This window comes from Phycodurus eques, chromosome 12, assembly GCF_024500275.1.
Source record: "Phycodurus eques isolate BA_2022a chromosome 12, UOR_Pequ_1.1, whole genome shotgun sequence".
In the NCBI taxonomy this organism is placed as follows: domain Eukaryota; kingdom Metazoa; phylum Chordata; class Actinopteri; order Syngnathiformes; family Syngnathidae; genus Phycodurus; species Phycodurus eques.
The window spans coordinates 14097056-14122986 of NC_084536.1; the positions used below are offsets into that span (position 1 = coordinate 14097056).

The following is a 25931-nucleotide window of genomic DNA, read 5'->3' on the forward strand; positions in this document are numbered from 1 at the left end:
GGTGCTTTAACAAAATATTATGCCAAGGGTGTGAATACTCATGTACCTATGATGTTTAAATGTTTACATTTTCAATACATTTGCACAACTGTCTGAAAATATGTTTTTACTTAGTCATTATGGGATATTTTATGTAGATTTTTTTAAAATAAAACTATACTCAAATCAGCTTTAGAATAAGTCTAACAGCAAAATGTGGAAAAAGTGAAGGGGTGTAAATATAGGTATGTATATTTATTCATTCATTCATTTCCTGTACCGCTTATCATCACTAGGGTCGCGGGCGTGCTGGAGCCTATCCCAAGCATCTTCGGGCGAGAGGCGGGGTACACCCCGAACTGGACGCCAGCCAATCGCTGGTCACATCTAAACAAACAACGATTCACACTCACATTCACACCTATTGGCAATTTAGTGTCTTCAATTAACCTACCATGCATGTTTTTGGGATGTGGGAGGAAACCGGAGTACCCGGAGAAAACCCACGCAGGAACAGGGAGAACATGCAAACTCCACACAGATGAGGCAGGGTTTGAACCCGGGTCCTCAGAACTGTGAGGCAGATGTGATAACCAGTTTTCCACCATGCTGCCTAGATAGATAGATAGATAGATAGATAGATAGATAGATAGATAGATAGATAGATAGATAGATAGATAGATAGATAGATAGATAGATAGATAGATAGATAGATAGATAGATCGATAGATCGATAGATAGGGTAGGTAAGCTAAAAGTGGTCAGTTACCTAATGACTTGCAGAGGTTAGGTTGTCTTTGGTCTAAATAACAATGACATAATCCTGCTTTCAAAATTGTCCAGTTGGTTAAAAACAATACGACTGCTGTCTGTATGTCTGCTGGGAGAAAAACAAGCATTGCCTCACATGTTTTTTTTCACGCCTCTAATTGCAAGGCACCATCATCATCGCATGCTAATGGACCGAGGTATGAAACAGCAACAAAAAGGGTATCATTTGAAAATCTAACCTTAGGTGGACCTTCTTTCTGGCTTTTGGTCATACGAACAGTTTGGGAATCAAATATTTTGTTGTAAGATATGTATTCATATTTCTGTTGATTGTTAGTAGTGTCTGGTGTATGGCAGTCACTGTGACATCATACTTTGACAACTTTGACCCAATCACAATTGCTTGTGGGAGGTACTAAAAACACACAAATGAGATGGATAATAAGAGAGGATGAGACAGACTGCTGTTTGGGCTCCATCTTCTCTATGTACACCGGGGGACCAATCGGATCTCTGCTTTCCACAGCTGGCCAACATCTCCTGCAGGAAGGGCTCGACTGAACTTGTTGCTTACTTTGTCCCATTGCCTGTCATCACTGTCCTCACTGTGGTGCTCAACCTGCTTCTCATCATCTCAATCTCTCACTTCAGGCACATTTTCTTTTTCTCAATTTGCACTAATCCTTTGTGTTTGATCAGCTTTGCGAAGTGGATCCCAAGCTGATAATGTTTTTTATTGTCTCATTTCTCTCAAGGAAAGACAGAAACTGTGTGTATTGTGACTGCGTACCAGCATGTGTAGAATGATGTATTCTGCTGATAGATGTTTATTTTGACATTTTTTTAACAGCTCGTTGGTTCGCTTGTGTGCAGGCATCTCCACACTCCCACCAACTTCCTCCTCCTCTCTCTCGCTCTCACCGACTTGCTGCTGGGCCTCCAGATGATTCCGATAGCAATTTACAGGTTGACAGCCCCCTGGTCTCTTGTTGATATTCTGTGTTCTCTGTTTCTTTATACAGTTTTAACGGTGATGTCCGTATCGGTGGGAAACATAGTGCTGATATCAGTTGACCGTTATGTGGCTATTTGTGATCCTCTCCATTATAAGTCAAAGTCACGATGAAAAGAATTCGACTCCGTGTCGACAGGAGTTGTTAATCTGGTGATGACTTTAGTCCTTCCGCTCAGTATCATCATCACTCTGTACACAAGAGTGTTTATGATCGCTATGTCTCAGGCGCGAGCCTCGCGCTCTCATGTTGCATGTGGCAAACTACATCACTCTGTCCTCTTTAAGAGCAAAGAAATCCGAATTGAAGGCCGCCAGGACTCTTGGCGTTCTGGTTCTCATATTCCTCTTGTGCTTCTCTCCATATCATTGCATGTCTCTAGTATTTGATTCCTTACTCAATAGTATGCTTCCAATGTACCTGTACTATCTCAACTCATGTGTGAACCCCTTGATATACGCCCTTTTCTACCCCTGGTTTAGAAGAGCTGGAAAACACATTGTCACTCTGCGCATACTGCAGTCTGGCTCCTGTGAGACAAACGTACTGCAGACTCACACTCAAATCTTCACCATGTGAAAAAAAAATCATCACATGAAAAATGTGTCAATTAAAAGGGTAGAAATTCCTTTTATAATGTGAATGTCAAAGATGGTTGAATGATGTAAATGACAAATTCATATTTCGAGCCCACAAATTGGCATTTTGTGAGCACGTTATATCTATATTGTGGCAACAATTTAAATTGTTTTTCATCATGTGTCCATGTAAAATGGACTCCAGACTGAGGAAAAGAGAGAAGTATTTCTCACTTTGGACACTTGAGGGGGGTATAGCCCTTGTGGAACTGATTTCAAAATGAATTGAAGACTTTCATCAGGGTGGAGGAGGAACACGAACCTGATTGTGCCCTTAAAACAGCGATTGCCTAGACAGGCGCAGGCAGCTGCTGTTTGCGGGACAAAGACGAAAAAGGGAAGGAAGCATGCTGCTCACAACTTAAAGTAGCTGGTAGTGATGACGGTTGAGTAGGGGGGTTGCTCCGCACGAGAAAAAAAAGTCATTTGAATGTACCTCATTCGAACATGTACATCGGTTGGAGGCTGGTCGCCTCCTTTAGGTAGAGAGTGGGGTGTTAGCAACTTGTGAGGGAGGTGCCAATGGGTCTTGCGACCATCGTATGGCCGTTGGTAAGGGACCTGGGCTTGCCACACTTATTGCTGGCGTGGCCAGGTTCGGCGCCGTGGCCACTTCAACATCCTGTGCGCAGGCCGCGACGCACATCCGGTTTTGAGGTTGTCTGCTGGTAGCAGCTCGACCACTGTACGGTTTGGGCTGGGTACCAGGAGAGATGTAGACACTTCTTTTGAGAGCCTTCTCGCTCGGTTGTGCCTGTACAGAGCAAAGACATTGCCGTGGTCTGCTAGCCTTCCGCGTGGTGGCGCATGCTAGTGAGCAAATCTTACCTCTGACCTCTCCCATCTGGGTGGGGGTGACCAGTTGGAGCTCTCTTGTACTGCAAACGTGTTCCATGCTCCCACTATTATCACCAAGCCCCATAGGCTGACGCTGACACTGGCGGGGCTGTGCCCGTGCTTTGGAATGTGGCACAGGTCTACAAAGATGGCCTTGGTGCCCTGCCTGATGGAGAGACAATGCAGAAATGATAGATGACCGGTCACATCTCAAAATCCCTATTTAATAGTACATGCATACTGTTTGACACTGTCAACGCTGGACGCATGGGAATGTCTGGACATGCCCAGCTTGAAGCGGCCCTTGATCAGGCTCGGCTTGTGGCACAGGGCAAGGGCAACAGAGCCTTGTCCCCGGTGTTAAGCTTCTGCCAGAGCGCTTTGATGTTGGCCACCTCAGTAGACAGCTTTCCATTACATGCAGTCCCCCTGTGACAAAGACACACAGTTGGATTTACCTCTTCTGTGTGGTCCCTGTGATCGGGGGAGTCCTTTTGGAGATCCTGCAATGTGCACTGATAAGCCCAGGAAGTTCAGGAATACCTTATCCTACAGCTTCTCCTCCGGGTCACCCATCGGCTCACCTGACTGGCTGTTGTCGTCCTCCTCCTCCATTTTGTCGCCCCAATCGAAGAAGTCCTCCTCATTCCAGCCGAGGTTAGATGACTACCATGCTGGCTTGCGCATGCAGCTACTCCAAGTCGATGAGTTCCCCTGAACGCAATTTGGAGTCGAAACATGCCAGGTGTAGTTCTCCACCAGCATGTGTGACATCATATTTTGCATCAACTGCTGGAAGACTTTGAACATGTGGGAATTGAAGCAGCACACCGAACTCCTGACGGCGTCCTCCGCAGCTTCCCTGGTTCAGTTCTAGTTCCACCTGGGCAAGCCCTCCAGCAGTGGACAAAATTGTTGGTCCCACTCTATTAATGAGGAAAAACATCTCCCTCATAACCTGCGGTTGATATTGCTCGAAAGAATAGACCTGAAGTCACTGTACTGTAATCTCAATAAAGAAAGTTAATGATACCCTAACTTTGATTTGAAGAGGGTTGTTGTTGTCCCAAAAACTTCAACAAAGCAACTTGAGGAAGAAAAAAGAAAAGACCATAAAATATTTGGTTCGCTTGCTTTGGAGCAACATCTGCCGTTTCTTGGGGTCCCCTACTAGCCAGCAGCCAGCTATAGCTCCGATGGGGCCCTATGCCAGAGTTCCCGACAGCGACACATCGTTACTGTGTCATTGCAGGGCTTTGTCATTGTTTTGGGTCGATGCCAGCCATCTCCTGGGGCCCCCATCCCTAGCTTGCCTGACCTGCTGCGGTGCATCTCGTCAAACCAAGACCTTCTGGACTTTGAGGCAGATGCGCTAACCACTAGACCACCCAGCTGACCATGGACATTTTTCCTTCTATTTCAACGCAGTTCATGTGCAAAATGTAGCATCAAATTGAATTACTCCCACTTCTTGGACAAACTTACATTGATGGTCTGATAGGTAATTTTTGTTGTTTGTCATCCTTATCTGGAAATCTGAGCTGCTGGTGATTCACATGCTTGAATCATCTGGCATGAGACGGCGCATTGTAAAAATTCCCGGCAGGTTTTCGTGTCAGTCTGGAGCACTGGATGAAGAATGTTGGATTGAAACTCTCATGTGTTTACTCAGGCCTCTAAATGGGGCCTGAGTCACTGCTGGACCGCTTCGGTTATTAGGCTAAAAATCCATGAGACACAATAAACAACAGCAAGATGTCCATGGGCATTTTCTGATTCTCACGGCATGACTCGTTTAAATCCACTGCAGCATGAGGCAGTTTGCTTAAAGTAATATGGGAATTGAATGCCATGCCACTGTGGAAGTGTCTATAAACAGACAGTGTGTCTATAAACAAACAGGATGTGGACAGCCTAAGGAAGCATGGGAAGAGTGTAAGTAGGGAGGTTTGGCATGGCTACGGTAAGATATGTTGTAAAGTACGACTGCTTCCTGTACTTTAACACTACAGACCAAACGGGATGTCCATCCATCCATCCATTTTCTGAGGCCGCTTCTCCTCACTTGGGTCGCGGGCGTGCTGGAGCCTATCCCAGCTGTCATCGGGCAGGAGGCGGGGTACACCCTGAACTGGTTGCCAGCCAATCGCAGGGCACATAGGAACAAACACTCACAGTCAAACAAACAGTCACAGTCATGCCTACGGGCAATTTAGAGTCTCCAATTAATGCATGTTTTTGGGATGTGGGAGGAAACCGGAGTGCCCGGAGAAAACCCAAGCAGGCACGGGGAAAACATGCAAACTCCACACAGGCGGGGCCGGGGATTGAACCCGGGTCCTCAGAACTGTGAGGCTGACGCTCTAACCAGTCGCCCACCGTGCCGCCCCAAACGGGATGTCATAATACTGAATTCTCTCTGATGATTCTTCTCTCCCTTTCCCATTCCCCCAGACTTCCATTGTTTTTTAACTTTAACTTTGTTTGTAGTTCAATATTTAAGATGTAACGTTTATTTCCTGCTACAATTCCATCTCAACAGCTAATATCCTAAAACTAAGATTGTGCTTTGTAACGTAATCATTAGCATGTAAGCATATGTACCCATGTGTATTGTATTTCGTTGGTCTAAAATTCTAAAATCGCAATTGGTAGCATACTGATATGGTGAACATAATGGTGCCTTGTAAACATTAGCATTTTAAGGTATGTAATAGTATTTATTGATTGGTAGACACTCATAAATCACAATTGCAAGCATACTGATATGGTGAACATAAGATGGTAATACTGTAATACTGTACCATGCACATACTGTATTGGTATTTCGACAATCTGAAATTGCAATTGCTAGAATGCTTTTTACCTGACCTGTATAGTGAACATTCGGATGGTGCCTTGTAAATAGCATGTTTGCAATTTTGGAACTGTGTAATGTATTATGTTAGTCCAGTTGTTAGTGCTTGACTATTTTTTTTCCACAGAGAAACACGACTGTTTCTTTCTTGTGTTTTTAGAGCCTTTGAGCTGATGCAATCATGGGTTTATGCCACCATTATTCGCATGGGGTCTGCTGCAGCCATTTGTGTCAGTAAAGCATTCAAATGGCAACTCGCTCTTGTGGTGCTCCGAAATAGGACTACCTAATTGAATAAATAGGATAGGATTTTTCCTCAACCATATTCACACACCATCCTTCCATCAATTCAACACTTATTGAATCCCCCTGTTTGTTAAACCACATTGTCAAATGTTCCATTTTTATCACATTGGTCAGTGCCACCATGCATCTTAACGGTCAATTCAATTAATTTTAACCCTTCCGCTACTTCTTTGCATTCATGGTTGTGTCCATTGAAGGGCAACACAACACCAGTGCCCTCCCTGAAGGACAAATTCAATCTCATTATCGATTTGCATTACATTATTAGATACTACATATCGAATGACATCACCCTGTTGTTTTTACTCCCAAAGGAAATCATGAAAAGTGAGGCGCCCAATGACATCACAAATGACAGAAAAATGTATGTGGATGTAAATTTGTCCTCACATTTTTTAAAACAAACTTCATTGAATACAAACATAATTACAAGGACAGTACAGAGTATGGGGGTGAAAACTCTACACAAATATACACACATGAAATGAAAATGAAAACAAAAATTAAAGAGAAAAAGGGGCTCAAGGTTATTTCCCTAATATCAATTGTTGTCATTACAGAGTCTTCTGGTCCGAGCAGCCTTGGAGTTCAAATTTGTCCTCGTGGGGCCAGAGCGCTGGCCCCTGATAATTTTAGCCTTTTTTACGCCCTCTGATTGGTTGGTCAGAGCAAGCCAAGTTCGACTAGCAAAACACCTCTGTTGCAATCGACACACATTGATATATTTAATAAACAGCATCTCTGGTGAGTGTGATGTATTTATTTTAAATGTTTAAAGTTTTTGTCATATTAATAGGAAAATATGAATCCTAAACTGCTTCATGTGGCACATTTGCATGCTGTTATATTGTCTTTTATTGATAGGTTGTATAATTGTGACATGATCGTGGTAGTGTTAAAAGAGGGATTAAGTTGAATAACCCCACTGAAGGCCCAGATACCAAAAAGAAAACATTGAAGTGAAATAAGATTTAGAAATCAGTTGTGTCATTTTAAGTTACTCAACATAAATATTTTCAATGAACATTTTACGTATGCGCCCGCGACCCTAGTGAGGATAAGCGGTACAGAAAATGGATGGATCTTACGTATGCGCGCTAGTGTGGAGGTCGTGACAGCTGGCAGCTTTGTTATTTTCTTTCTTTTTTTTTTTTTTTTACTCCACTTCTGCATTTAAGCCTGACTTATTAAAGAAAAAAAAAACAGCTGATGAACGGCTGAGCTGTTCAATACTCTCCCGGCAGCACATGGTGTGCTTTTTGTACAATCAAACCAGTTCATTGATCGACTATGGTTTGTAAGTGCCGATAATAATACTAAATAGACATTTGCATTGCTGCTCACGCCACCTGAATAGCTTGTGGTGGTTTTTTTAAGTACGTCTTGTCACGTCAAGGTTTTTTTCTTTTTTTTTCTTTCGGGAGGCAGTGAATTGATTTTCAAATGATACCCACAGGAATCCATCAGCTGTCTTGATGCTTGAGGTTTGGCTGGGGGAGACTCTGCTCATGGCCACTTGCCACAAATGGACTTCAATGTGGTACGGGCAGGAAGTGGCCACAGCAGTACATCTGCATGCGTACTTCACTTGTTTATTACAGTTTGGAAACGGTAACCTTCAAGACTTTTTAACAACTACAGTGGACCATTTTGATTTGAATACCCCTAAATTTCAGCATGAAAGTCCCTTTAAAGAGAAAATATTGGAATAGAGCAAACTCTCTCCTTGTAACATCGCAGCGATTAAACTTTTTATGATGGGCCGACCTTCGTGTGACGTATGTTTGCTGTCTGGATTAAGTGCACAGTTTACGAACAAATGCATTTGATTGACAGGCATCAATGTCTCCAGTGCCTTCAGCGGATACACTCACACAATCCTTCAGCTCGCGGGTGGGCTGCACCATCTCCACGGCCCCCGATGTCAGCCCTTCTGGTGTGCTGTTTTCTTGTCGCGTTGATCGTGCTTATCATCTGACAGCGCACACAAACAACGAGCAACTGTCCTATCGGCCTCGCAGACATGATGCTCAGCTGACTAGCTTAGCGCAACCATACAAGTAGACAACTCAAGTGTGTCTACATGAAATCACATGAGAAAATCTGGGTTATCTGATTATTTTAGCTCCAGTTTTAGTTTAGCAAGTTATCAGTTGCATTTACGAGGTGAAACCACTTAATGAAATCCATTAACTTTTTAAATAGTAAGTCATTGACTACTCTGTCGGTTCTCAAAGTTTCAGCCTTTAGATGTAATAGATGTTCCTGGTTGCGATAGATGACAAACTACTTTGCAAGTAATCATCATCGGCTACTTTTTACCCTTTATGCTGCTTAAATCATTGTCAAATTCTACTTTTAAATGTTTTGTTAGCTTTCCAAAACATGTATTACATTTAGATTTATTTATTTTGCATTATACACCACAAATTGAGACAATAACTTCATTCTCATGGGATAGGTTTTATAAGAAAATCCAAGTTTAGTACACTATATTCATTCACATGTGGTTTGTGACAAAAGACCTCCAGCTAGACAGCAAACACTGTTACTGTTCAATTTATCCATCCATCCATCCATCCATTTTCTGAGCTGCTTTTCCTCACTAGGGTCGCGGGTGTGCTGGAGCCTATCCCAGCTGTCATTGGGCAGGAGGCGGGGTACACCCTGAACTGGTTGCCAGCCAATCGCAGGGCACATAGAAACAAACAACCATTCGCACTCACAGTCATGCCTACGGGCAATTTAGAGTCTCCAATTTATGCATGTTTTTGGGATGTGGGAGGAAACCGGAGTACCCATAGAAAACCCACGCAGACACGGGGAGAACATGCAAACTCCACACAGGCGGGGCCCGGGATTGAACCCGGGTCTTCAGAACTGTGAGGCTGACGCTCTAACCAGTCGGCCACCGTGAAAATGGATGGATGGATGAATAGATAATACATTATACATTATTTACACTTACTCAAAGACAAACAATCCTTTTGATTTGTAATTCACTTTACACCACATACAGATCCCAAGGTGATTATAGTGAAAATGTGTAAAAACACAACAACAACAGAAAAACATTAACCAACTGTTGTTTTATACATCCATCCATTTTCTACACCGCTTATCTTCACTGGGGTCACAGGTATGCTGGAGCCTATCTCAGCTAACTGCGGGCGAGAGGCAAGGTACACCCTGAACTGGTTGCTAGCCACTCGCAGAGCACATACAGTAAAAACAAACAACCATTCACACTCGAATTCAATCCTACGGGTAATTTAGAGTCTTAAATTAACCTACTGTGCATGTTTTTGGGATGTGGGAGGAACCCGGAGTATCTGGAGAAAACCCACACAGGCACTGGGAGAACATGCAAACTCCACACAGGCGAGGCCGGATTTGAATACGTGTTCTCAGAACTGTGAGGCAGATGTGCTAACCAGTTTTCCACCGTTGTGCCGTTGTTATTTTATTAAAAAATATATTTAAGTGCATGGGGGAAAAAAATTGTTTTTAGACCCTTTTAATCAATGAATTCAAAATAAGACAATGTCAGAGAGGTATTATTGTAAATAAAAGAAATACATGTTCCTAATATTTTGTTTATTTCACTACATGAGAAGGCTAAAATATTAGAGACACCGGTCAGTATGATAAAAGCATTGTTATTTTGTTCAATAATTTAATTGGTTTAATACAATAAATAATTTGTTTTTGTCTTGAATAAAAAAAAGAAAAGAAAAACTAAAAAAAAAAAGGACAAAAATGCTGAAAATTTAATTCTTGAACATATACATTCATGCTTATCTGTCCGGACTTATACGTTGTATAAAATGCTATGGAAATTAAAAGAAAAAAACATCTTGCTCGAGCCTAACCTCTTCATTGTTGGTAGATAATGACGACTTGACACAATTCGTGTGCTTATTGACCTCCTTTCTTCTATTTGGAGACACACACAAAAACCTCCTGCCTTTGTTCCTCTCCCGAAAAGAGGGGAAGCGTGCGCACACCCCCTTAACTCTCACCCTGAGTGGACACAAAGAAATCGCGTTGACGTTCTGCTTTCTCGGCCACCGTACTCTCCTCCTCCCAGTTTTACCCCGCCCCTAACCCCGCCCCTTCGCATAATGTGCCGGTTAAGGCTCTCAAATGAATCGCACAACACACACAAACATATACACACATATACACTTACACAAAACAACATTAGTACATCAACGTTCTCCTCCGGACCACAGCGGGGGGCAAGGAACACTGGAAGTTATCCGAAACGAGCGGACCATGTTTTATTTGTAGCCCCAGGAGCTTACCGGCCGGCGGGCGACAGGAGGAATTTTGAAATGGAGTAAGGGTTCCTTAACCTCCTCGACTGTGGTGGTACCCTCAAGTCAGACTACAAAGGGACGTCAGGTCGGACCTCGTCAACATGGATACATTCTTCCTGGAGGTAAACTCGCTTATTTGTCTCCGTCCTTTAACTTAGTTTGAGGTGTAAACGTCCTTTTTTACTCTTTGTTGTGCTAGTTTTGGGCACGTAAAACAACCGATAAACGGGGGGGGGGGGGGGAAGAAGGAAAATCCCCATATTCATGTGCTTAACTATTCATACATGAGCCATTCGTGGCATTTTTGTTTGTTTTCAAGAAAAAAAAGGTAATAAACCCTCTATCCATCCATTTTCTATACCGGTGAATCCTCACAAGAGTCGCAACTATCAAGAATACACTTTTATAAGATATTTTACAGTGGTGCTCATACCCTGGCAAGATTTGTGAAATATTTGCAGTGTTTTTGGAGAATAATGACAAATGACAGATTGGGGACCATCTCCTTATTTTCCATATTGCCATGTTTTGTTTGATAATTGTGTGATTCTGAAATGCCTTAAAGTTGAATTTGTTTCCCATTATGAATAACATAAAAAAAAAAAGTATATTGCCGGAATACTCGTTTTCCTTTAAGGGTGGTACACATCTTGAAAATTCTGCCAGGGTGTGTACACTTACGAGCACAATTGTATGTGCTCATCCATCCATCCATTTACTTCTGCTTATCTGTGGTTAGCACATTTGCCTCACAGTTCTGAGGTTTGAGATTCGATTCCGGCTTCTCCCTTGCTTTTTGGAGTTTGTATGATCAGGGAGATTATGTGGGTTTTCACTGGGTACTTCGGCTTCCAAACTGTCTAAATTGTACGCAGGTGTGAATGTGAGTGTGAATGGTTGTTTGTCCATATGTGCCCTGCGATTGGCTGGCGACTACTTGAGGGTTTACCCCGCCTCTTGCCCCAAAGTCAAATGGGGTAGGTTCCAGCTCACCTGTGACCTTAATGAGGATAAAGTGGTACATAAAATTGATGGATGATTTTGCTATGTTTGACTCATTAAATTAACAGATACGTAGCCACTTAAATATGTATAAACGTAGCACAAAAAGTAAGCTAATTTGTGTTTGGTAGATTATTTCTTTGTTACTAATAATGCTTCCTTGCTTCTTATGAAAGGCATTTAAATTGTGCCACATATGTAAGAAACATTTTGTGGGATATATACATTATGTCGATGGAAAATTTGCCAGATCTTCTCCGCCAATGCCAAACTACTTATTTTTATGGCTGTTACTATTGACGCTAGTTTTGAGCTTCTGGCAGCACCTTTTGAGCACAGCCCTGCTACAGTAGCCAGTAGGTGTCTAGCTGTGTTAGCTGGTCAAGAACAAGGTTAGATAAACAAAGAAAAACTTTTATTAATGTCTTTATGATAATATTAGTAACATGTTTACGTCTGTTACAGTGACTCCAGCTGAAAACATTGAAAAAATATGAAAAATAGAAGGGATGACTTACTTTAGGTCGTCAACCTGTGGTCAAACAATTTCTTTGTCTTTTTTCTCTTCCTCAAAATGAGTAATATTTTTTTGTGTATGTTGCGTGCATATTGAGAGACAACTTCAGAGCATAAGTTCTACTATTTAGAATGTCTGCGATAAAACAAAATGTTTTAATAATTACAAGACATCAAAAAAATCATTACCACAACTACAGTTACATTTTGTCTCAGGACAACTGTAATTTACACAACAAGTGCTTGTTACTGTATTTTGTGTGTGCATTATTTGAAATTTCTTTGGGGGGATGCAGGAAATGTTCTCCAATTCTGGTATGACCCACATGTACTTGATATAGTTCCCCCAACAAACACAAATCCGCTTCAGTTGTGCTCAGATAATCCCATTATAAACTATCAGAGCCACATTACAATGCCACTGCACTTCTTCATGTGTGTCATAATTTGGATTCATGCATGTTTTTTTTGTTTTTTTCATTTTAGTCCCAAACAGTTTGTGAGTGTAGACTGGATGCAAGTACGTAAATTCCATGTGTCATCTGCTCACAGACACTCGCATGCGCTGGCACAGACACATGCTGTCATTGTATAGACTTGATGGGTCACACTGTTCTGACTCACACATCTACAAGCAGTGATAGGAGTGGGGTTCACCTCAGCTAATGGGATGTGACTCCCAATGTTACTTTATTTTGGAACTTCCCTGCAATATAATCTAACATATGCTTTGAAAATAGTTTTAAGTGTCTTTGACACCAACAAAGGACTCCAGAATTACATTAACTGCAAATTTTCTCCTTAGATTGAGATTACAATTTTGGCCTAAAGGCAGCATTGTTGCTAGTGGTTAGTATGTCTGCCTCAGAGTTGTTAGGTCAGGAGTTCAACTCTCTGCTCAGACCTTACTGTGTGGTGTACTAAATTCATGAGTAAATGTGGTCCAATGGTGGAGCAAATGTTTGAGCATTTGTGGGTTAAAAGCATTCTGTTGAATAGTTTGTTGATTAATCATGTATTGATGCAATTGAGGAAAATCGTAATGCATTATTTGGCTGCAACTAGCAGAGGCACTGCTGCTTCGGTCTCGAATAGTTTGCTTTCTAAAGAAATGCATATGGGAGTTTGAGGTCAAGTTTTTTTTTTTTTCCACCACCCAGGCAGCAATTGGGGTAGTTAGGTGCCTTGCCCGAGGGCAGGGTTTCCAAACTGTTTCATCTCAAGATTCATTCATTTATTCATTTATCTTCCGTTCCTCTTATCCTCCCTAGGGTCGCAGGCGTGCTGGAGCCTATCCCAGCTATCTTTCGGGCGAGAGGCGGGGTACACCCTGAACTGGTCGCCAGCCAATCGAAGGGCACATATAAACAAACAACCGTTCGCACTCACATTCACATCTACGGGCAATTTAGAGTCTTCAATTAACCTACCCTGCATGTTTTTGGGATCTGGGAGGAAACCAGAGTACCCGGAGAAAACCCACGCGGGCACAGGGAGAACATGCAAACTCCACACGGGAGGGGCCGGGATTTGAACCCCGGTCCTCAGAACTGTGAGGCGGATGTGCTGACCAGTCATCACCGAGCCACCTCATCTCAAAATCAAATGAGAAATAAGACATTTGGTTCATCCCAGGGAAAGAAAATTACAAAAATACTGAATATAATGTATTGCCATACCATCGACATATAAGTTTTACTTAATAATAAACACAACAGACTTTTAAACGTGCTTGAGTATCATTGAAAACGCTTTTATCGTTATTTTTATTGGAACTGCATTTTACTCAGGCAGTTGACGACCCAATAAAACACACATTGAGATGCGTCATTTGACCTTGTAGAATAACTAGTTGACTAGTTGCTCGTTAATTAGTATTTTGTGGATAGTTAACAATGGAAGCCCACTGTGGCTCTTGGAGTCGACAGTCAGATTTTGACATCAGCGCTGCTTGTTTCAAATCCAGATCAGTTTTAATTGTGCCGGAATTCTGGAAGTGAGGACTTGAGTGGATTACACTGAGTCACCCGAGGATCAATCTAAGCCCTAATTCATCATTTAGGGTTCATCATGAGCCATGCATGTCAAAGCAATCTGATTGATTGATGGATAGGTTGGCTTCTTGTTGAATGTTGGAGTTCCTGGTTGTGGAGATGGCGGACGTACTGTACGATTGTGTGACTCCCCCACTAATGACCATTCTGTCCATCCACACTGCCTGGAGTCCACACCTCTTAACCTCTGTCTGATGATCTAGTGGGTGCGGATTTGTGTCTTTCACCCCTCCACAGAGGAAATGGAGTCTTTATAGCCTTTGTGAAGCATCCTGTTGAGCCGCTACATTCAATTCTAAACGTGGCGATTCAAAGCCTTTACAGTGGCAGCTGCCTCACACTGTGAAGGCAAACGAAGACCTTTCCACACCCGTTAACGCCCTCCGAGCAGACCCTGGCATCACAGGCCGAATTCCTTCCCCTTAAAGGTATTCTGACCAGACGGAATCCCAGAGTCCTACCCCCGACTCCTGAAATTCCCAGCCGTGCCGGCATGTCATCCCGTGCCATGTAGAAGTGCGACGGCCAGGCTTTAGGTTACCGTACGTATTCTTCCCACCCCTGAAACATCCAGGCCTTTTCAAGCCCTTGCCATGCGGATCAACATGCTCAGGAAGAATTCTGTTGTGAAAATGGTAACTTAATGCGGTTTTCATTTCCTCCAGCTGTTGAAGCCATCTGAGATCATTGCGCCTCCACCTCCAGCCATGCAGAGGATAGATTTAGCAAGGAAGGAAGTTAGGGAGTGAGGCGAGGATGTAAGGAAGGAAGGAAAGGTGAAAAAATGGCATTCCTTTTTAATGCTGCTGCGGCTTCTTAGCCAATCGTCAAGATTTGCGAAATGATTTCGTTTGAAAAATTACAAATATTATGTAGGCATCTGGCCAAACACAGAAGTGTATTATCCATCCATCCATTTTCTGAGCCGCTTCTCCTCACTAGGGTCGCGGGCGTGCTGGAGCCTATCCCAGCTGTCATCGGGCAGGAGGCGGGGTACACCCTGAACTGGTTGCCAGCCAATCGCACGGCACATACAAACAAACAACCAGTCGCACTCACATGCACAACTGCGGGCAATTTAGAGTCTCCAATTAATGCATGTTTTTGGGATGTGGGAGGAAACCGGAGTGCCCGGAGAAAACCCACGCAGGCACGGGGAGAACATGCAAACTCCACACAGGTGGGGCCGGGGATTGAACCCGGGTCCTCAGAACTGTGAGACTGATGCTCTAACCAGTCGTCCACCGTGCCGCGGAGTGTATTAAAAAGGAAAATTGTTCACATTATGATAATATAGTATAATAACATAACAATGAGCCGACTTACAAGTTTTTCGAGATACGAGCTGTCGTTCGGTTGATTTTATTTGTTTTGCTTTGAGTTGCGAGCGCATACTTGAGATATGAGCTACTGTATGGTGGCAGTGAATTTAACTCAACTCACTTCACAACAACTGTCAGTTTGGCAAATAGTTAATTTGCCAAATTGAGAAAAAGAGGCTTCAAGCTGTTTATTGCAACTCCCAGTTGAGGTTTACCGTAAAACAAAGAGAATTACACCTTTCGTATTTAAAACCACCACACAACTTAGCCTTTCAGTCTGTCACCTTAATGCTAACGCTAAATAGCATCCATGTTGTGGTGCTATAACCCTTTAAGCAACTGATTGAACATGAACGGTGCAGCAACACATGCAGATAGAAAATATAACAGTGCTCACAGTCATATTTTTTTGTCCTCTGCGAAGAATGACTAATATTAGTGCCTTACTGATGAACTGAGAGGAGTTGAGACATCTCAATTATGGGCAGCATATCCATCTGTCTGTTTTATACTGCTCCAAGGTGGACAAGGCAGGCACACCAGAAAGAGCAGCACAATGGCAATTTAATTGATGCAGTTTGACAAAAACGGATTAATTCTTTTTACGCTAATTAATTATGTAATTACTGTGTTTTTATACAATATTATAGTACAATATTATGGAGTGCTCTTTTTTTCAAATTAAAATACATAAAAAATAATTGCTTAAAGTGTTAAAACACCACCAAATAGATGCTATTACTTACCCCATCTATGGCATTTTGCATTGTTTGTTAGCATTAAGCTACGCTGAGGTAAAGCTGTGTACAAAATGTAATTCTATTTGTTTTGTGTTTAGTTTGACTGTGAACTTCAACTGGGAGTGGCAACAAACAGGTGAGAGGCGTGGTCCACTCTGGACTGGTCACCAGTCAATCACAGGGCACGAAAAAAGCAAGGAAACCAAATTTAAAAATGTTCTTACAGAGTGTATTTGAAGAGGATCACATCATGACCAAAACCCATAATTATCCAGTGGGAAACTTTTGAGGTTAACTTGCCACAGTGATGCCACCATTTTAAATCCTCTTACTGCTGTACTAGCTTTCTGATTAGTCATTCTCCCCCCAATGCCCTTATACAGGGTTTGAGTTTGATGTAGCCATGTCTAAATAACACCCAACCTTCCTCTCTGCGTGTGCGTCTAAGAGGACAGCCTTGTCGACTGTGTCATTCTCTGAACTATAAATCCACAAGAGACCTGTGCCGTGTCGTCAAACGTTCTGTGTTTGACTCTCAGCTGAATCTTTCTGTCAGTTTATACAATACATTACATTACATTTACATTTTCAAACACACAACAAAAAATGCGGTGTTTTCTGGGAGCTGGAACAGATTAATGGCATTTCAATGCATTTTAAGGGGGAATATTGATTTGAAATACGAGTAAATTGCCTCGCCTTTTTTTTTTTTTTTCTAATATCAATACTCTATTTTAATAATGGGTCATGATGGTGGTACATGGAGAGCCAAGTACTTTTGAGTGACTACTTAGTGTAAAAGGTTTGAGAATCACTGAAATAGTGGTTCTGAGAACTCGCTGCATTAGAGTCAAAATGGTTGAGCCTGCATTTATTTACGGCTTTAAAAAGAACTGTGAAAGGGGTTACAGTCCTTGATTACTATTATAAAGGTTGACGCTTAAATACTAGACCAGTCCCTTGCTCTTCACTATCAACAAAGGATGGATTTTTACTAGATTTACATGCTGTGTATTTATCTGCGATGCTTAGCCAGAGAAAATTAAAGTCGTTGTTTACCACGGCCTCGGCTGGCACACTAAACGACTCTTGGACTTGACCTTGGCTCCCCTTGCCCGACTGACTCTATGAGCTAGTAATAAGAGTCTAGCTTAAATCCCTTCTCGCACTGGAGCTTAATAATAGCCAGCCTGTGATTACTGCTCTCAGCCCAGATGCTGACTTTCCCTTCGTAGCCCCCTGTGATTACCTTGTGGGTGAGCCTATTATGCTATATGTTGTCTCATCACTTTTGCCGGTGCTTTTAATTTTCTGATGATTATTTGTAACTTAAACGGATAACGGCAAGAACGGGGACCTGAGGTCAACCCTTGCTCCTGATGCGTTAACGTTGCAATTTCAGGTAGAACACCATGCTGGTTTTAGTGTCATGTTCCACACTGCACGTACAATTGGCAGCTTGGTGGTCAACACAGGCAAGTAACACAGCATGGTGCAAGTTGTAAGCGTTCCATTCTAAGTTTAAAGACGATTGCGTGTCCAGAGACTGTTGTGGTATCGCAGTATGAGATTCTGGAGGAATGTTACCATCTCTTCAACATCATCCATACTACTGCTCATTAGGGGTTGAACCGATTAGTTAATCAGTCGAGTAGTTAACGAGTCGACTTTACTACTCGGTATACACCTTAGATGCTTGGAAACAACTAATCGTTTAGTGTGGAAGGGTGTACAGCGGTACCTTGACTTACAAGTTTGATTTGTTCCGTAACCAAGCTTGTAACTCAATTTACTCGTACATCATCGATTTTCCCCATTGAATGTAATTTTTATGAATCTGAATCAGCTGCCCCAAACAAAATTTTTGGTCACTTAAAAAAAAAAAAAAAAAAAATAGCAGTGTATTGTATAAAAAACACATAATAAAAATAAAAAATATATAAAGAAATACACTCAGTTTATAAAATGCAATTACTGTACATTTCGACAAGCCAAAAGTCACAACAACAACTGTGTGCATGTTACGATATTCATGCTTATTGAAGCTGTCTACGCTTTTCCTATAGTCCTGCTAATTTACTGGTTGCTTGCCACGGTCATAAGGTTTCCAACTGACCACCATTAGTGGAATTGCTACTACCTCCCGAGCCGCTAGCCGTTCCAGCCTTTCCAGGCTAGCAGCACAACATTGGTGAAAGCAACTGACGCCAAACAACTAAACCCCTGGTGGACTCTCGCTATACTGTACATCTTGGGCACTTAACTGAGCTGCAAACCAGTTTTTTTCACGTCACTCGTGTGGCGGCGTAAGGTAGTATATTTTAATTGCTCTTCATGATTTCAAAACAATATTTTGCACAGGGAAAAAATGCAAACACTTTAACAAAGGCTAATCTGTGCATACAACAACAGTGGCAGAGCTAGACTTTTATTCTTGGGGTGGTCAAGGCTATTTCAGGGTGTCCACAGACTATGACAAGGAATTTGTTTCTCGACCAATGAATTGCAATCAGTCTCTAAATGTTGCAATGTACATACTAAGCACACAGAGGATGAGGTTTGTGCGCATAAATTAAAGTTTATTAACAATGTTTGCAACACAATGTACACACAAACACAACATCAACAACTGCAACAATTTTTCAATCACAGAGTACCCGGCTCACACAGTTATCCACTCACACACACAATTACCCACTCACAGATACTCACGCAGACACACACGAGCTATTCACTCACACGCTCTCTGTCCACCTTACCGTTGCCTGACTTGCTTCTCTTTAAAAATAAGTTATATATCCTGTCCCCCTGTCAAGGCCAGTTTTGTAACTGTTAGCATCACTTACAATTGCACAATGTGATCAAATCCCCACAAAATGTCAGGGGAAATAGACCACTGTAGATGTAAGTTTCATATTCACACTTTCAGCGACTCAGTGGTTCCTAACTGGTTTTGCCTCAGGAGCCAAAATCTAACTTAGTCATTAAGTTTTGTAGCTGAAAAAAAAACTTCTTGAATCAAACAATAAAATAAAGCAGACAAATTACTTGCATAAAAAGACAGAATTCACTTGAATTGCAGGTAGGCTATACGCATTTTAAACAAGCTAAATTGGTGATACTGGTGAAATTTCCGAAATCAAACTGAAATATAAAGTCAGAATTAACTTGAATTACAGTAATTGTGCTTTTTAAACAAGTTACACTTGTGAAGCTCATTAACAGCACTTTTGTGATGCCCTCAACTCCTGACATTTTTTTTGAAAGCACTCCACTAGTTTGTCTTAAAAGTGTTTTTAGCTAGCCTGTTGTGTAGTAGATTATGCATGAAATAAGATGCTGCATAGAAGGGGGGAAAAAGCAACAGCCACACTTTTGACACTGTAGCGGTATCAGTATTAAAGCTTTTAAACAAACATCAGAATCAGAAACATCTTTATTTGCTAAGTATGTCCAAAAAACACACAAGGAATTTGTCTCCGGTAGTTGGAGTCGCTCTCGTACGACAACAGACAGTCAATTGACAGAGAACACACATATCAGTATACCAACAGTTTAGAGACATAAAGGGCAAAACGTGAAGGATAATCCCCCAGCCTCCTTCACGTTATATTTCTTTTAAGCCAACAGACCATGAAACAGCTATCTGGCCGATTGTCTGCTAGATTCATTCCTCTAAAATCATTGAAGAAACACGTCAATATAAGCAGCAACCACAATTAAATGCACACCTTAATGTGGTGTGGCTGTTGGAAGCTGACACTGGTCATGTGTAGACGCCATGAGCTGTAACTTGTCCATGTGTTTGTGTGTGTCAGCGGGTGAGAGAGACTGGCACACTGCACCGGCTGCTTATTGAAACACTGCACGTGCTGGGTGATAAGTTTTCGTTTTGATGTAACTCAATGCTAACTTTAGCTTTATACCCGTGGCTTCTAGCAAAACGATCTCCTATCTGAACACAAAAGTGATTTTAAACAGTGACTCATTAGTTCACCACCGTAAAACTTACTTTAGGATGAGGTCATGACGTAGACCGGCTCTGGGGCAAATCCTCTTCTTCTGTGGCGATTCTTCTTCTTTTCCTAATAAATGTGGATTACAACTCTTTGTGGTACATAGCGCCAACTACTGTACAGGAGGGACTTAGCAGTCAAAAGGCGTCACTGATTTCAAAATGCAAACGGCTCCTTTAGAATCACCTTTTATTGTCATAAACATGCATGCGTGCACATGAAATTTGTTCTCTGCATTTAACCCATCACAGTGAGCACATACACATGTTAGTGGAACACACTGGAGCAGGGGGCAGCTGAAGCGCCCGGGGAGCATTTCGGGGTATCAGTGTCTTGCTCAAGGACACCACAGCCGTGAGTCCGGGAGATGTTGGCGGATGGTCCAGTCGTGGTCTTGAACCTCGGTCCCCCACCGTGGGAGGCGATGATCTTAACCATTGGGCCACGGCTTTCGACAAGACGTGCGGTGCCGTGATATGTCAATCATCTGGGGTGGGGGGTGGGGGGGGGGGGCACCTGGTGGGTCCAGTGCTACCCTGGCATCCCCCCCTGTCCAAAAAGACAACAACAACAATGCAGCTCTGCTTACTACCATTATTTGGCCTTGAAATGATAGAGTTTCATCAAGTGTAGTTAGTCAAGGGAACAGGCAAACGATTTACTTGGTTGTTTAATGTCACACTTGAGACAAAACTATTTGTAAACAAGCAATTTAAAAAGTAAAGTCGGGTCACTTCTGTCTCAAGAACCCCTATATACTGGAAATGAACTGCAGAGTCCCAACAGACAAAATGGTGATCAATCTATCACACAGACTGAGATCCATACATATTTAGAAAACCCAATTCTCTATAATTATCATTGTTTTATGAGGCAAGGGATTATTTAAACAATGTAAACATGTCCAAACTTGTAAGCCATGTAGCACTTGAGGACCCCAGAAGCAATTAATTTGGGTTCAATCAAGTTATGAGGTGAGGTCAAAGGCAATGTAACTGGACCCCTAGGCTCCTCTGACCCTTCACTAACACTGACCACACCGGGTGAGCCTCAAATGTCTCCTACAGTCCGGTGACTCTGTCTTTGACTCAAACGCATTCCAGAGATATCTCCGGTATTCCTGCTGTGTGACCCCACTGCTACCCAAAAATGAGCACAGAGGGGATTGAAGTCAAATGATAGCAAGAAGAAGAACTGTCGCCACTGCAAATATTGCTGTCTAATCAAACATGGAGTGATCACAGCAGTTTTTAATCTGCTGTCACACTACAAAAACTCTAAATCTTACCAAGAGTATTTGTCTTATTTCTAGTCGAATGTGAAGTAAGACTCATCACGTAAAAAGTAACTTGTCTTAGCTAAAGCAAAGCTATGAGATTGTTTTAAATACACAAAGTGTAACTCTCTTTGTTTTATATTTATTTTTAGAGTACAGGTAAACTGGGAGTGGCATTAAAGCCTCTTTTTTGAATAATTGTTAATTATCTGCCAAACTGTAGCTTGTTGTGAAGAGAGTTGAGTTCAGCGCTACCATCTAACTCTAAAATTCTTTGCTCACACGTTAAAGCAAAAAATCTGCTAAACAAAAAAACTCACCGCTGTACTGTTTCCCCGCTATATCGCTTTTTTTTTTTTTTTAATTTACAGCACACTTACTGTACTCTCTGCATGTGGGAAAGGAGAGCCACAGTTGATGATAAATTATTATTATTATTTTTTTTAAGCAGCCGTGTTCCGAACACTCACACGGGCCACATGCCCAGACACTCACACACAGACTTGCCGACGTCACACGCCCTCCCACCAGTCTTTTACAGACTGTCTCCTCCTGGCTGGCCACCATTATGTCAACCTATTTCTACATTGCGCGGTGTGTGAGTCTGCAGTAACAGTCTGTGTGGGAAAAAAATAAAATAAATCACTGGGAAGCTTCGAGGCAGAGATTTTGCTTCTATTTTTTGTAATCGAATTGTTCGGTTTATTTGAGTAATAGTTTTGGCCCTATAACATAGCCTCTCTATAATAATCCATTCCATCTGTCCACTGACTTAAAATGTCTTATTCTCCAACACACTGTAAATTACATTGTAGTTTACGGCTGTCAGACTGTGGTGGGGGAAGGGCTTCCTAACCCCTGGGATGCACCCGTGGGGGCGATCTCATGTACATGCAGCTACTGGCAAATCTCCAGGTACTTGCTGGTTTGTTCTTATTATTATTTTCATTAATCTGTTTATTACAATCTCTTTAAAGCAAAACGATTTTGAGGTTTACGTATGAATGTAATGAAGACTATCATTCCGCTTTAAGGCCTCGGGGGGGTGGGGGGGGTTGCAGACAGCTTCTAAGACCCGATGATGAACGGCAACCGACACCCCACCCCGCCCCCCTCTTAGACAGGGGGAAGCCCTGTTCCCCACGGGGAACCTCCTCTTCCATTAGCTAATTTCTGATCAGCTGCCTCCTACATCATCTTTAATTCATGTCTCCCTGCACAGATGCTGGAGGTTGATTTTGAGCATCTGAATTGTCCCCTCGGTCAAGCACCATGTCCTCAGCCCACCCATAAGCCATGCTGGAAACAATGATTTATTTTGTGTAATTCTCAATAGTCCCTAATGTGATATGATAAGAATATTAATACAGCAATATCTTGATTTACGAGTTTAAGTCATTGCGTTACCAAGCTTGTAACTTAATTTACTCAAAAATAGCAATTTTTTTGTTACCTCTTATTTGATAAAGAACATTAGCATTTTATTGTATAAAAACAGAATGTGAAGAAATTAACTGGTTTCATGAAGTGTAATTACTCTACATACTGTAGTTTTTGTGTTTTGGATGTGTGCCTTTAAGGGGCATGGCCTAGTGAGTGATTTTAGGAGCTGGAATTACGGTAGTTCATTGTGAGCATCTCTGTGTGTGGGTGTGGCTATTTGTGTGCTAACATATAATGGGAAACGGCAAAAGGCACAGGCTATCGATTAGCATCTATGTGGCGGTGTATAACCCTTTCAGCAGTGGATATTTGAACACAAATGGTGCAGCAACACACGGAGACAAACAATATATCAACACATGTAGACAAACAATATATCAATACTTACAGGCATATTCTTCATCCTCTGCGAAGAATGACTAATATTACTGCTGTACTGAGAAGCTGACATTCTCCATGTACAGTGTATCCTCATGTCTTGTCTTCTTATACTGCCCCCAGGTAGCCAAGGTGCACACACTAGATTATTGTTTTCCATTTTATTTAATTCCAGTATGTCATTAGTGTATGTTTCTATAATAATAATAATATTTAATAATAATAACTATTTTTCTCATTAAAAAACAAAATTTTAGGGGGAGGGCTTGAACGGATTAAAGGCATTTCCATCATTTCATTGGGGAAAGATAATGTGAGACGCAAATGTTTTGAGTTAAGAACGTGGTCAAAAACAAATTAAACTTGTATCTCAAGGCACCACTGTATTTCCTTATTAATTAATTTAGTGGAGAGTCAGAATGTTGGGATGAGTGAAAATACATTATTAGGTGTTACTTCCGCAATGGGTTGATCCATTTGTGGGGAAAGTAAACCTCTCAACCCATCTGGAAGATTTGTGACCTGGAAGGACCTTCTGCCCAGATTCCCATCCAGCCAAACTCAGCCGACTTGTTTAATCTCACCTCTGTGTGTCGTACACTCACTCAGCGTTCTGGAGATTTGGGTGCAAACCTTGAATTTGGCCTGGGTTCCTACTCATGAAACAAGTGACAAAACCCTACATTCCATCCATCCAGCAATTGGTTTCAGATTTTTAAAATGTAGTCTACAGGTAATTTGTACTAAAATTATAATTTACCATTATGAAAGTCTGAAAACATGACTTGTTGTCAAGGCGTGTTGTCAAGCTTTGCTTCAGCCTTAGTGTCAGGGTTTCGTCAGTCACGTGTCAGAATGCTCTAAAGAGAGGAATCTTATCGTGTTGTCTTGTGGATGTAGCCCTTTGGGAATTGTCATATTGGCTTTTTAATGGACACTCATGCAAGAACCAGTTTTCATGTCAGAATAATCTAACATAAGGAAACTTAACCCATTGTCTTGTTGATGTAGCCCTTTGAGAATTGTCATGTTGGCTTTTTAATGGACAATCATACAAGAACCAATTTGCTTTTTGACCCTTTTACAGGCTGGTCAGTCATCTAATGCCCTAGAGTCTGCACATTTGTCCACTCATACTCTTAAGGGGTCACTTAAAGTGGGCCTATGCATCTCTGTTGTTATGCATTAATTGAGATATAAAATGAGGAAGGGGGGGGGGGGGGGGGTTGCACCTTCGTATTGGCGTTTGGTTCAGCTTTGCCACGGAATCAGCATTTAACCCAGATCCACTGTTTGATATCTCACAGTGTTTACCTCCTGTATAGGCGCAGTGCTCAGAATCAGGATGATCTTTATTGGTCAAGAATGTTAAAAACACAAAGAATTTGTATCCGGTAGTTGGAGCAAATGTTTAGATTTAAAAAAAAAAAAGTTGTGGTGGTGCATGGAAAAAAAAAAAGCAAATGGGTTCCACCAAAACTAACCTATTTTGAACTGAAGCTGTTTACTGATATTTTGCCGTATTTGATGTCTTAAAATATTTGTACAGGAGTTATTAATTTTCACAGAACTGTAGTGCAAAGGTGCTACAGCATTTTATATGAAGTAGGCTTATTTAGCTCCTGAAACTTGGCTTCTTTTAGCCATCACAAGTGCAGCAGTATCAGGTGTCAAATCCTGAATAACCACAATTTCAGAATGTCCTTTAAGTGGTCAGTAAAGTGGATGTCAGTTTGCCCCCAGTGGACACAATTAGCGACAAGTTACTTTTATTGAACATTTTCAGTTAATGTGGTCTCTATCCCCATGGGCGGATTGGACCACCGGACGGGCCGGTTCTGGCCTGCCGACTGTATGTTTGGCACCCATGGGGTAAATAATGCAGAGAGGGCCAAAGTACATTTTAAACTCACTGAGACACAATGTTTGCATTTCAGGCTTAAAATGCTGTTGTCATGTAAACAAACATATCAAACTTCTCATATTTATTTGTTTTTAGTTAAAAACCTCTTTTGCATATGGCCCCTCCATCTGGTGACAGGCATCCATTCACTGCTTGCTGTTGTATTCACTTAGCCATATATTCGAACCAAGCTACACTCCAAGAAACCTGCTTATCATCTTCTATTTCCTGGTTAAATTGCTTGTACTTATTTATTTATTTATTTATTAGCTTTGTTTGTCATGACTTTTGGTCTGATCATTTGATACTACCAGCGCTCGTGTCCACAGCACCTTGTCCTGTGTAAGCATTAAAATATTTACGGCCCATTCATTAGCGTGTCTTCAGATCGCTTGTTACCGTAGAAGCTGCAGAAACCCAAGCCTTCATCCCTGTGATCGCATGATGGGATATCAACATGACGACTGCTTCAGGGAGTTACATCACTCTTATCAACCAGTTCTGTCCCTGCAGTGCTCCATGTGCTCTGTGACATGCAACATGGAGAATTTGAAGCAA

At 41.8% G+C, this 25931-nt stretch overlaps 1 protein-coding gene and 1 pseudogene across 1 annotated transcript in view; both read left to right on the forward strand.

Annotated features, from left to right (window-relative positions):
* The first annotated feature begins 1201 nt into the window (after window positions 1-1201).
* Window positions 1202-2342, forward strand: LOC133410613 (trace amine-associated receptor 13c-like; annotated as a pseudogene).
* Window positions 2343-10533: 8191 nt separating this feature from the next.
* myo10l3 (myosin X, like 3) overlaps window positions 10534-25931 on the forward strand; it is a 93809-nt gene continuing 78411 nt past the window's right edge. The window contains exon 1 of the mRNA XM_061691563.1: window positions 10534-10845. Coding sequence (XP_061547547.1) covers window positions 10825-10845 — 21 coding nt within the window. The 5' untranslated portion in view covers window positions 10534-10824. The remainder of the gene's footprint in view (window positions 10846-25931) is intronic.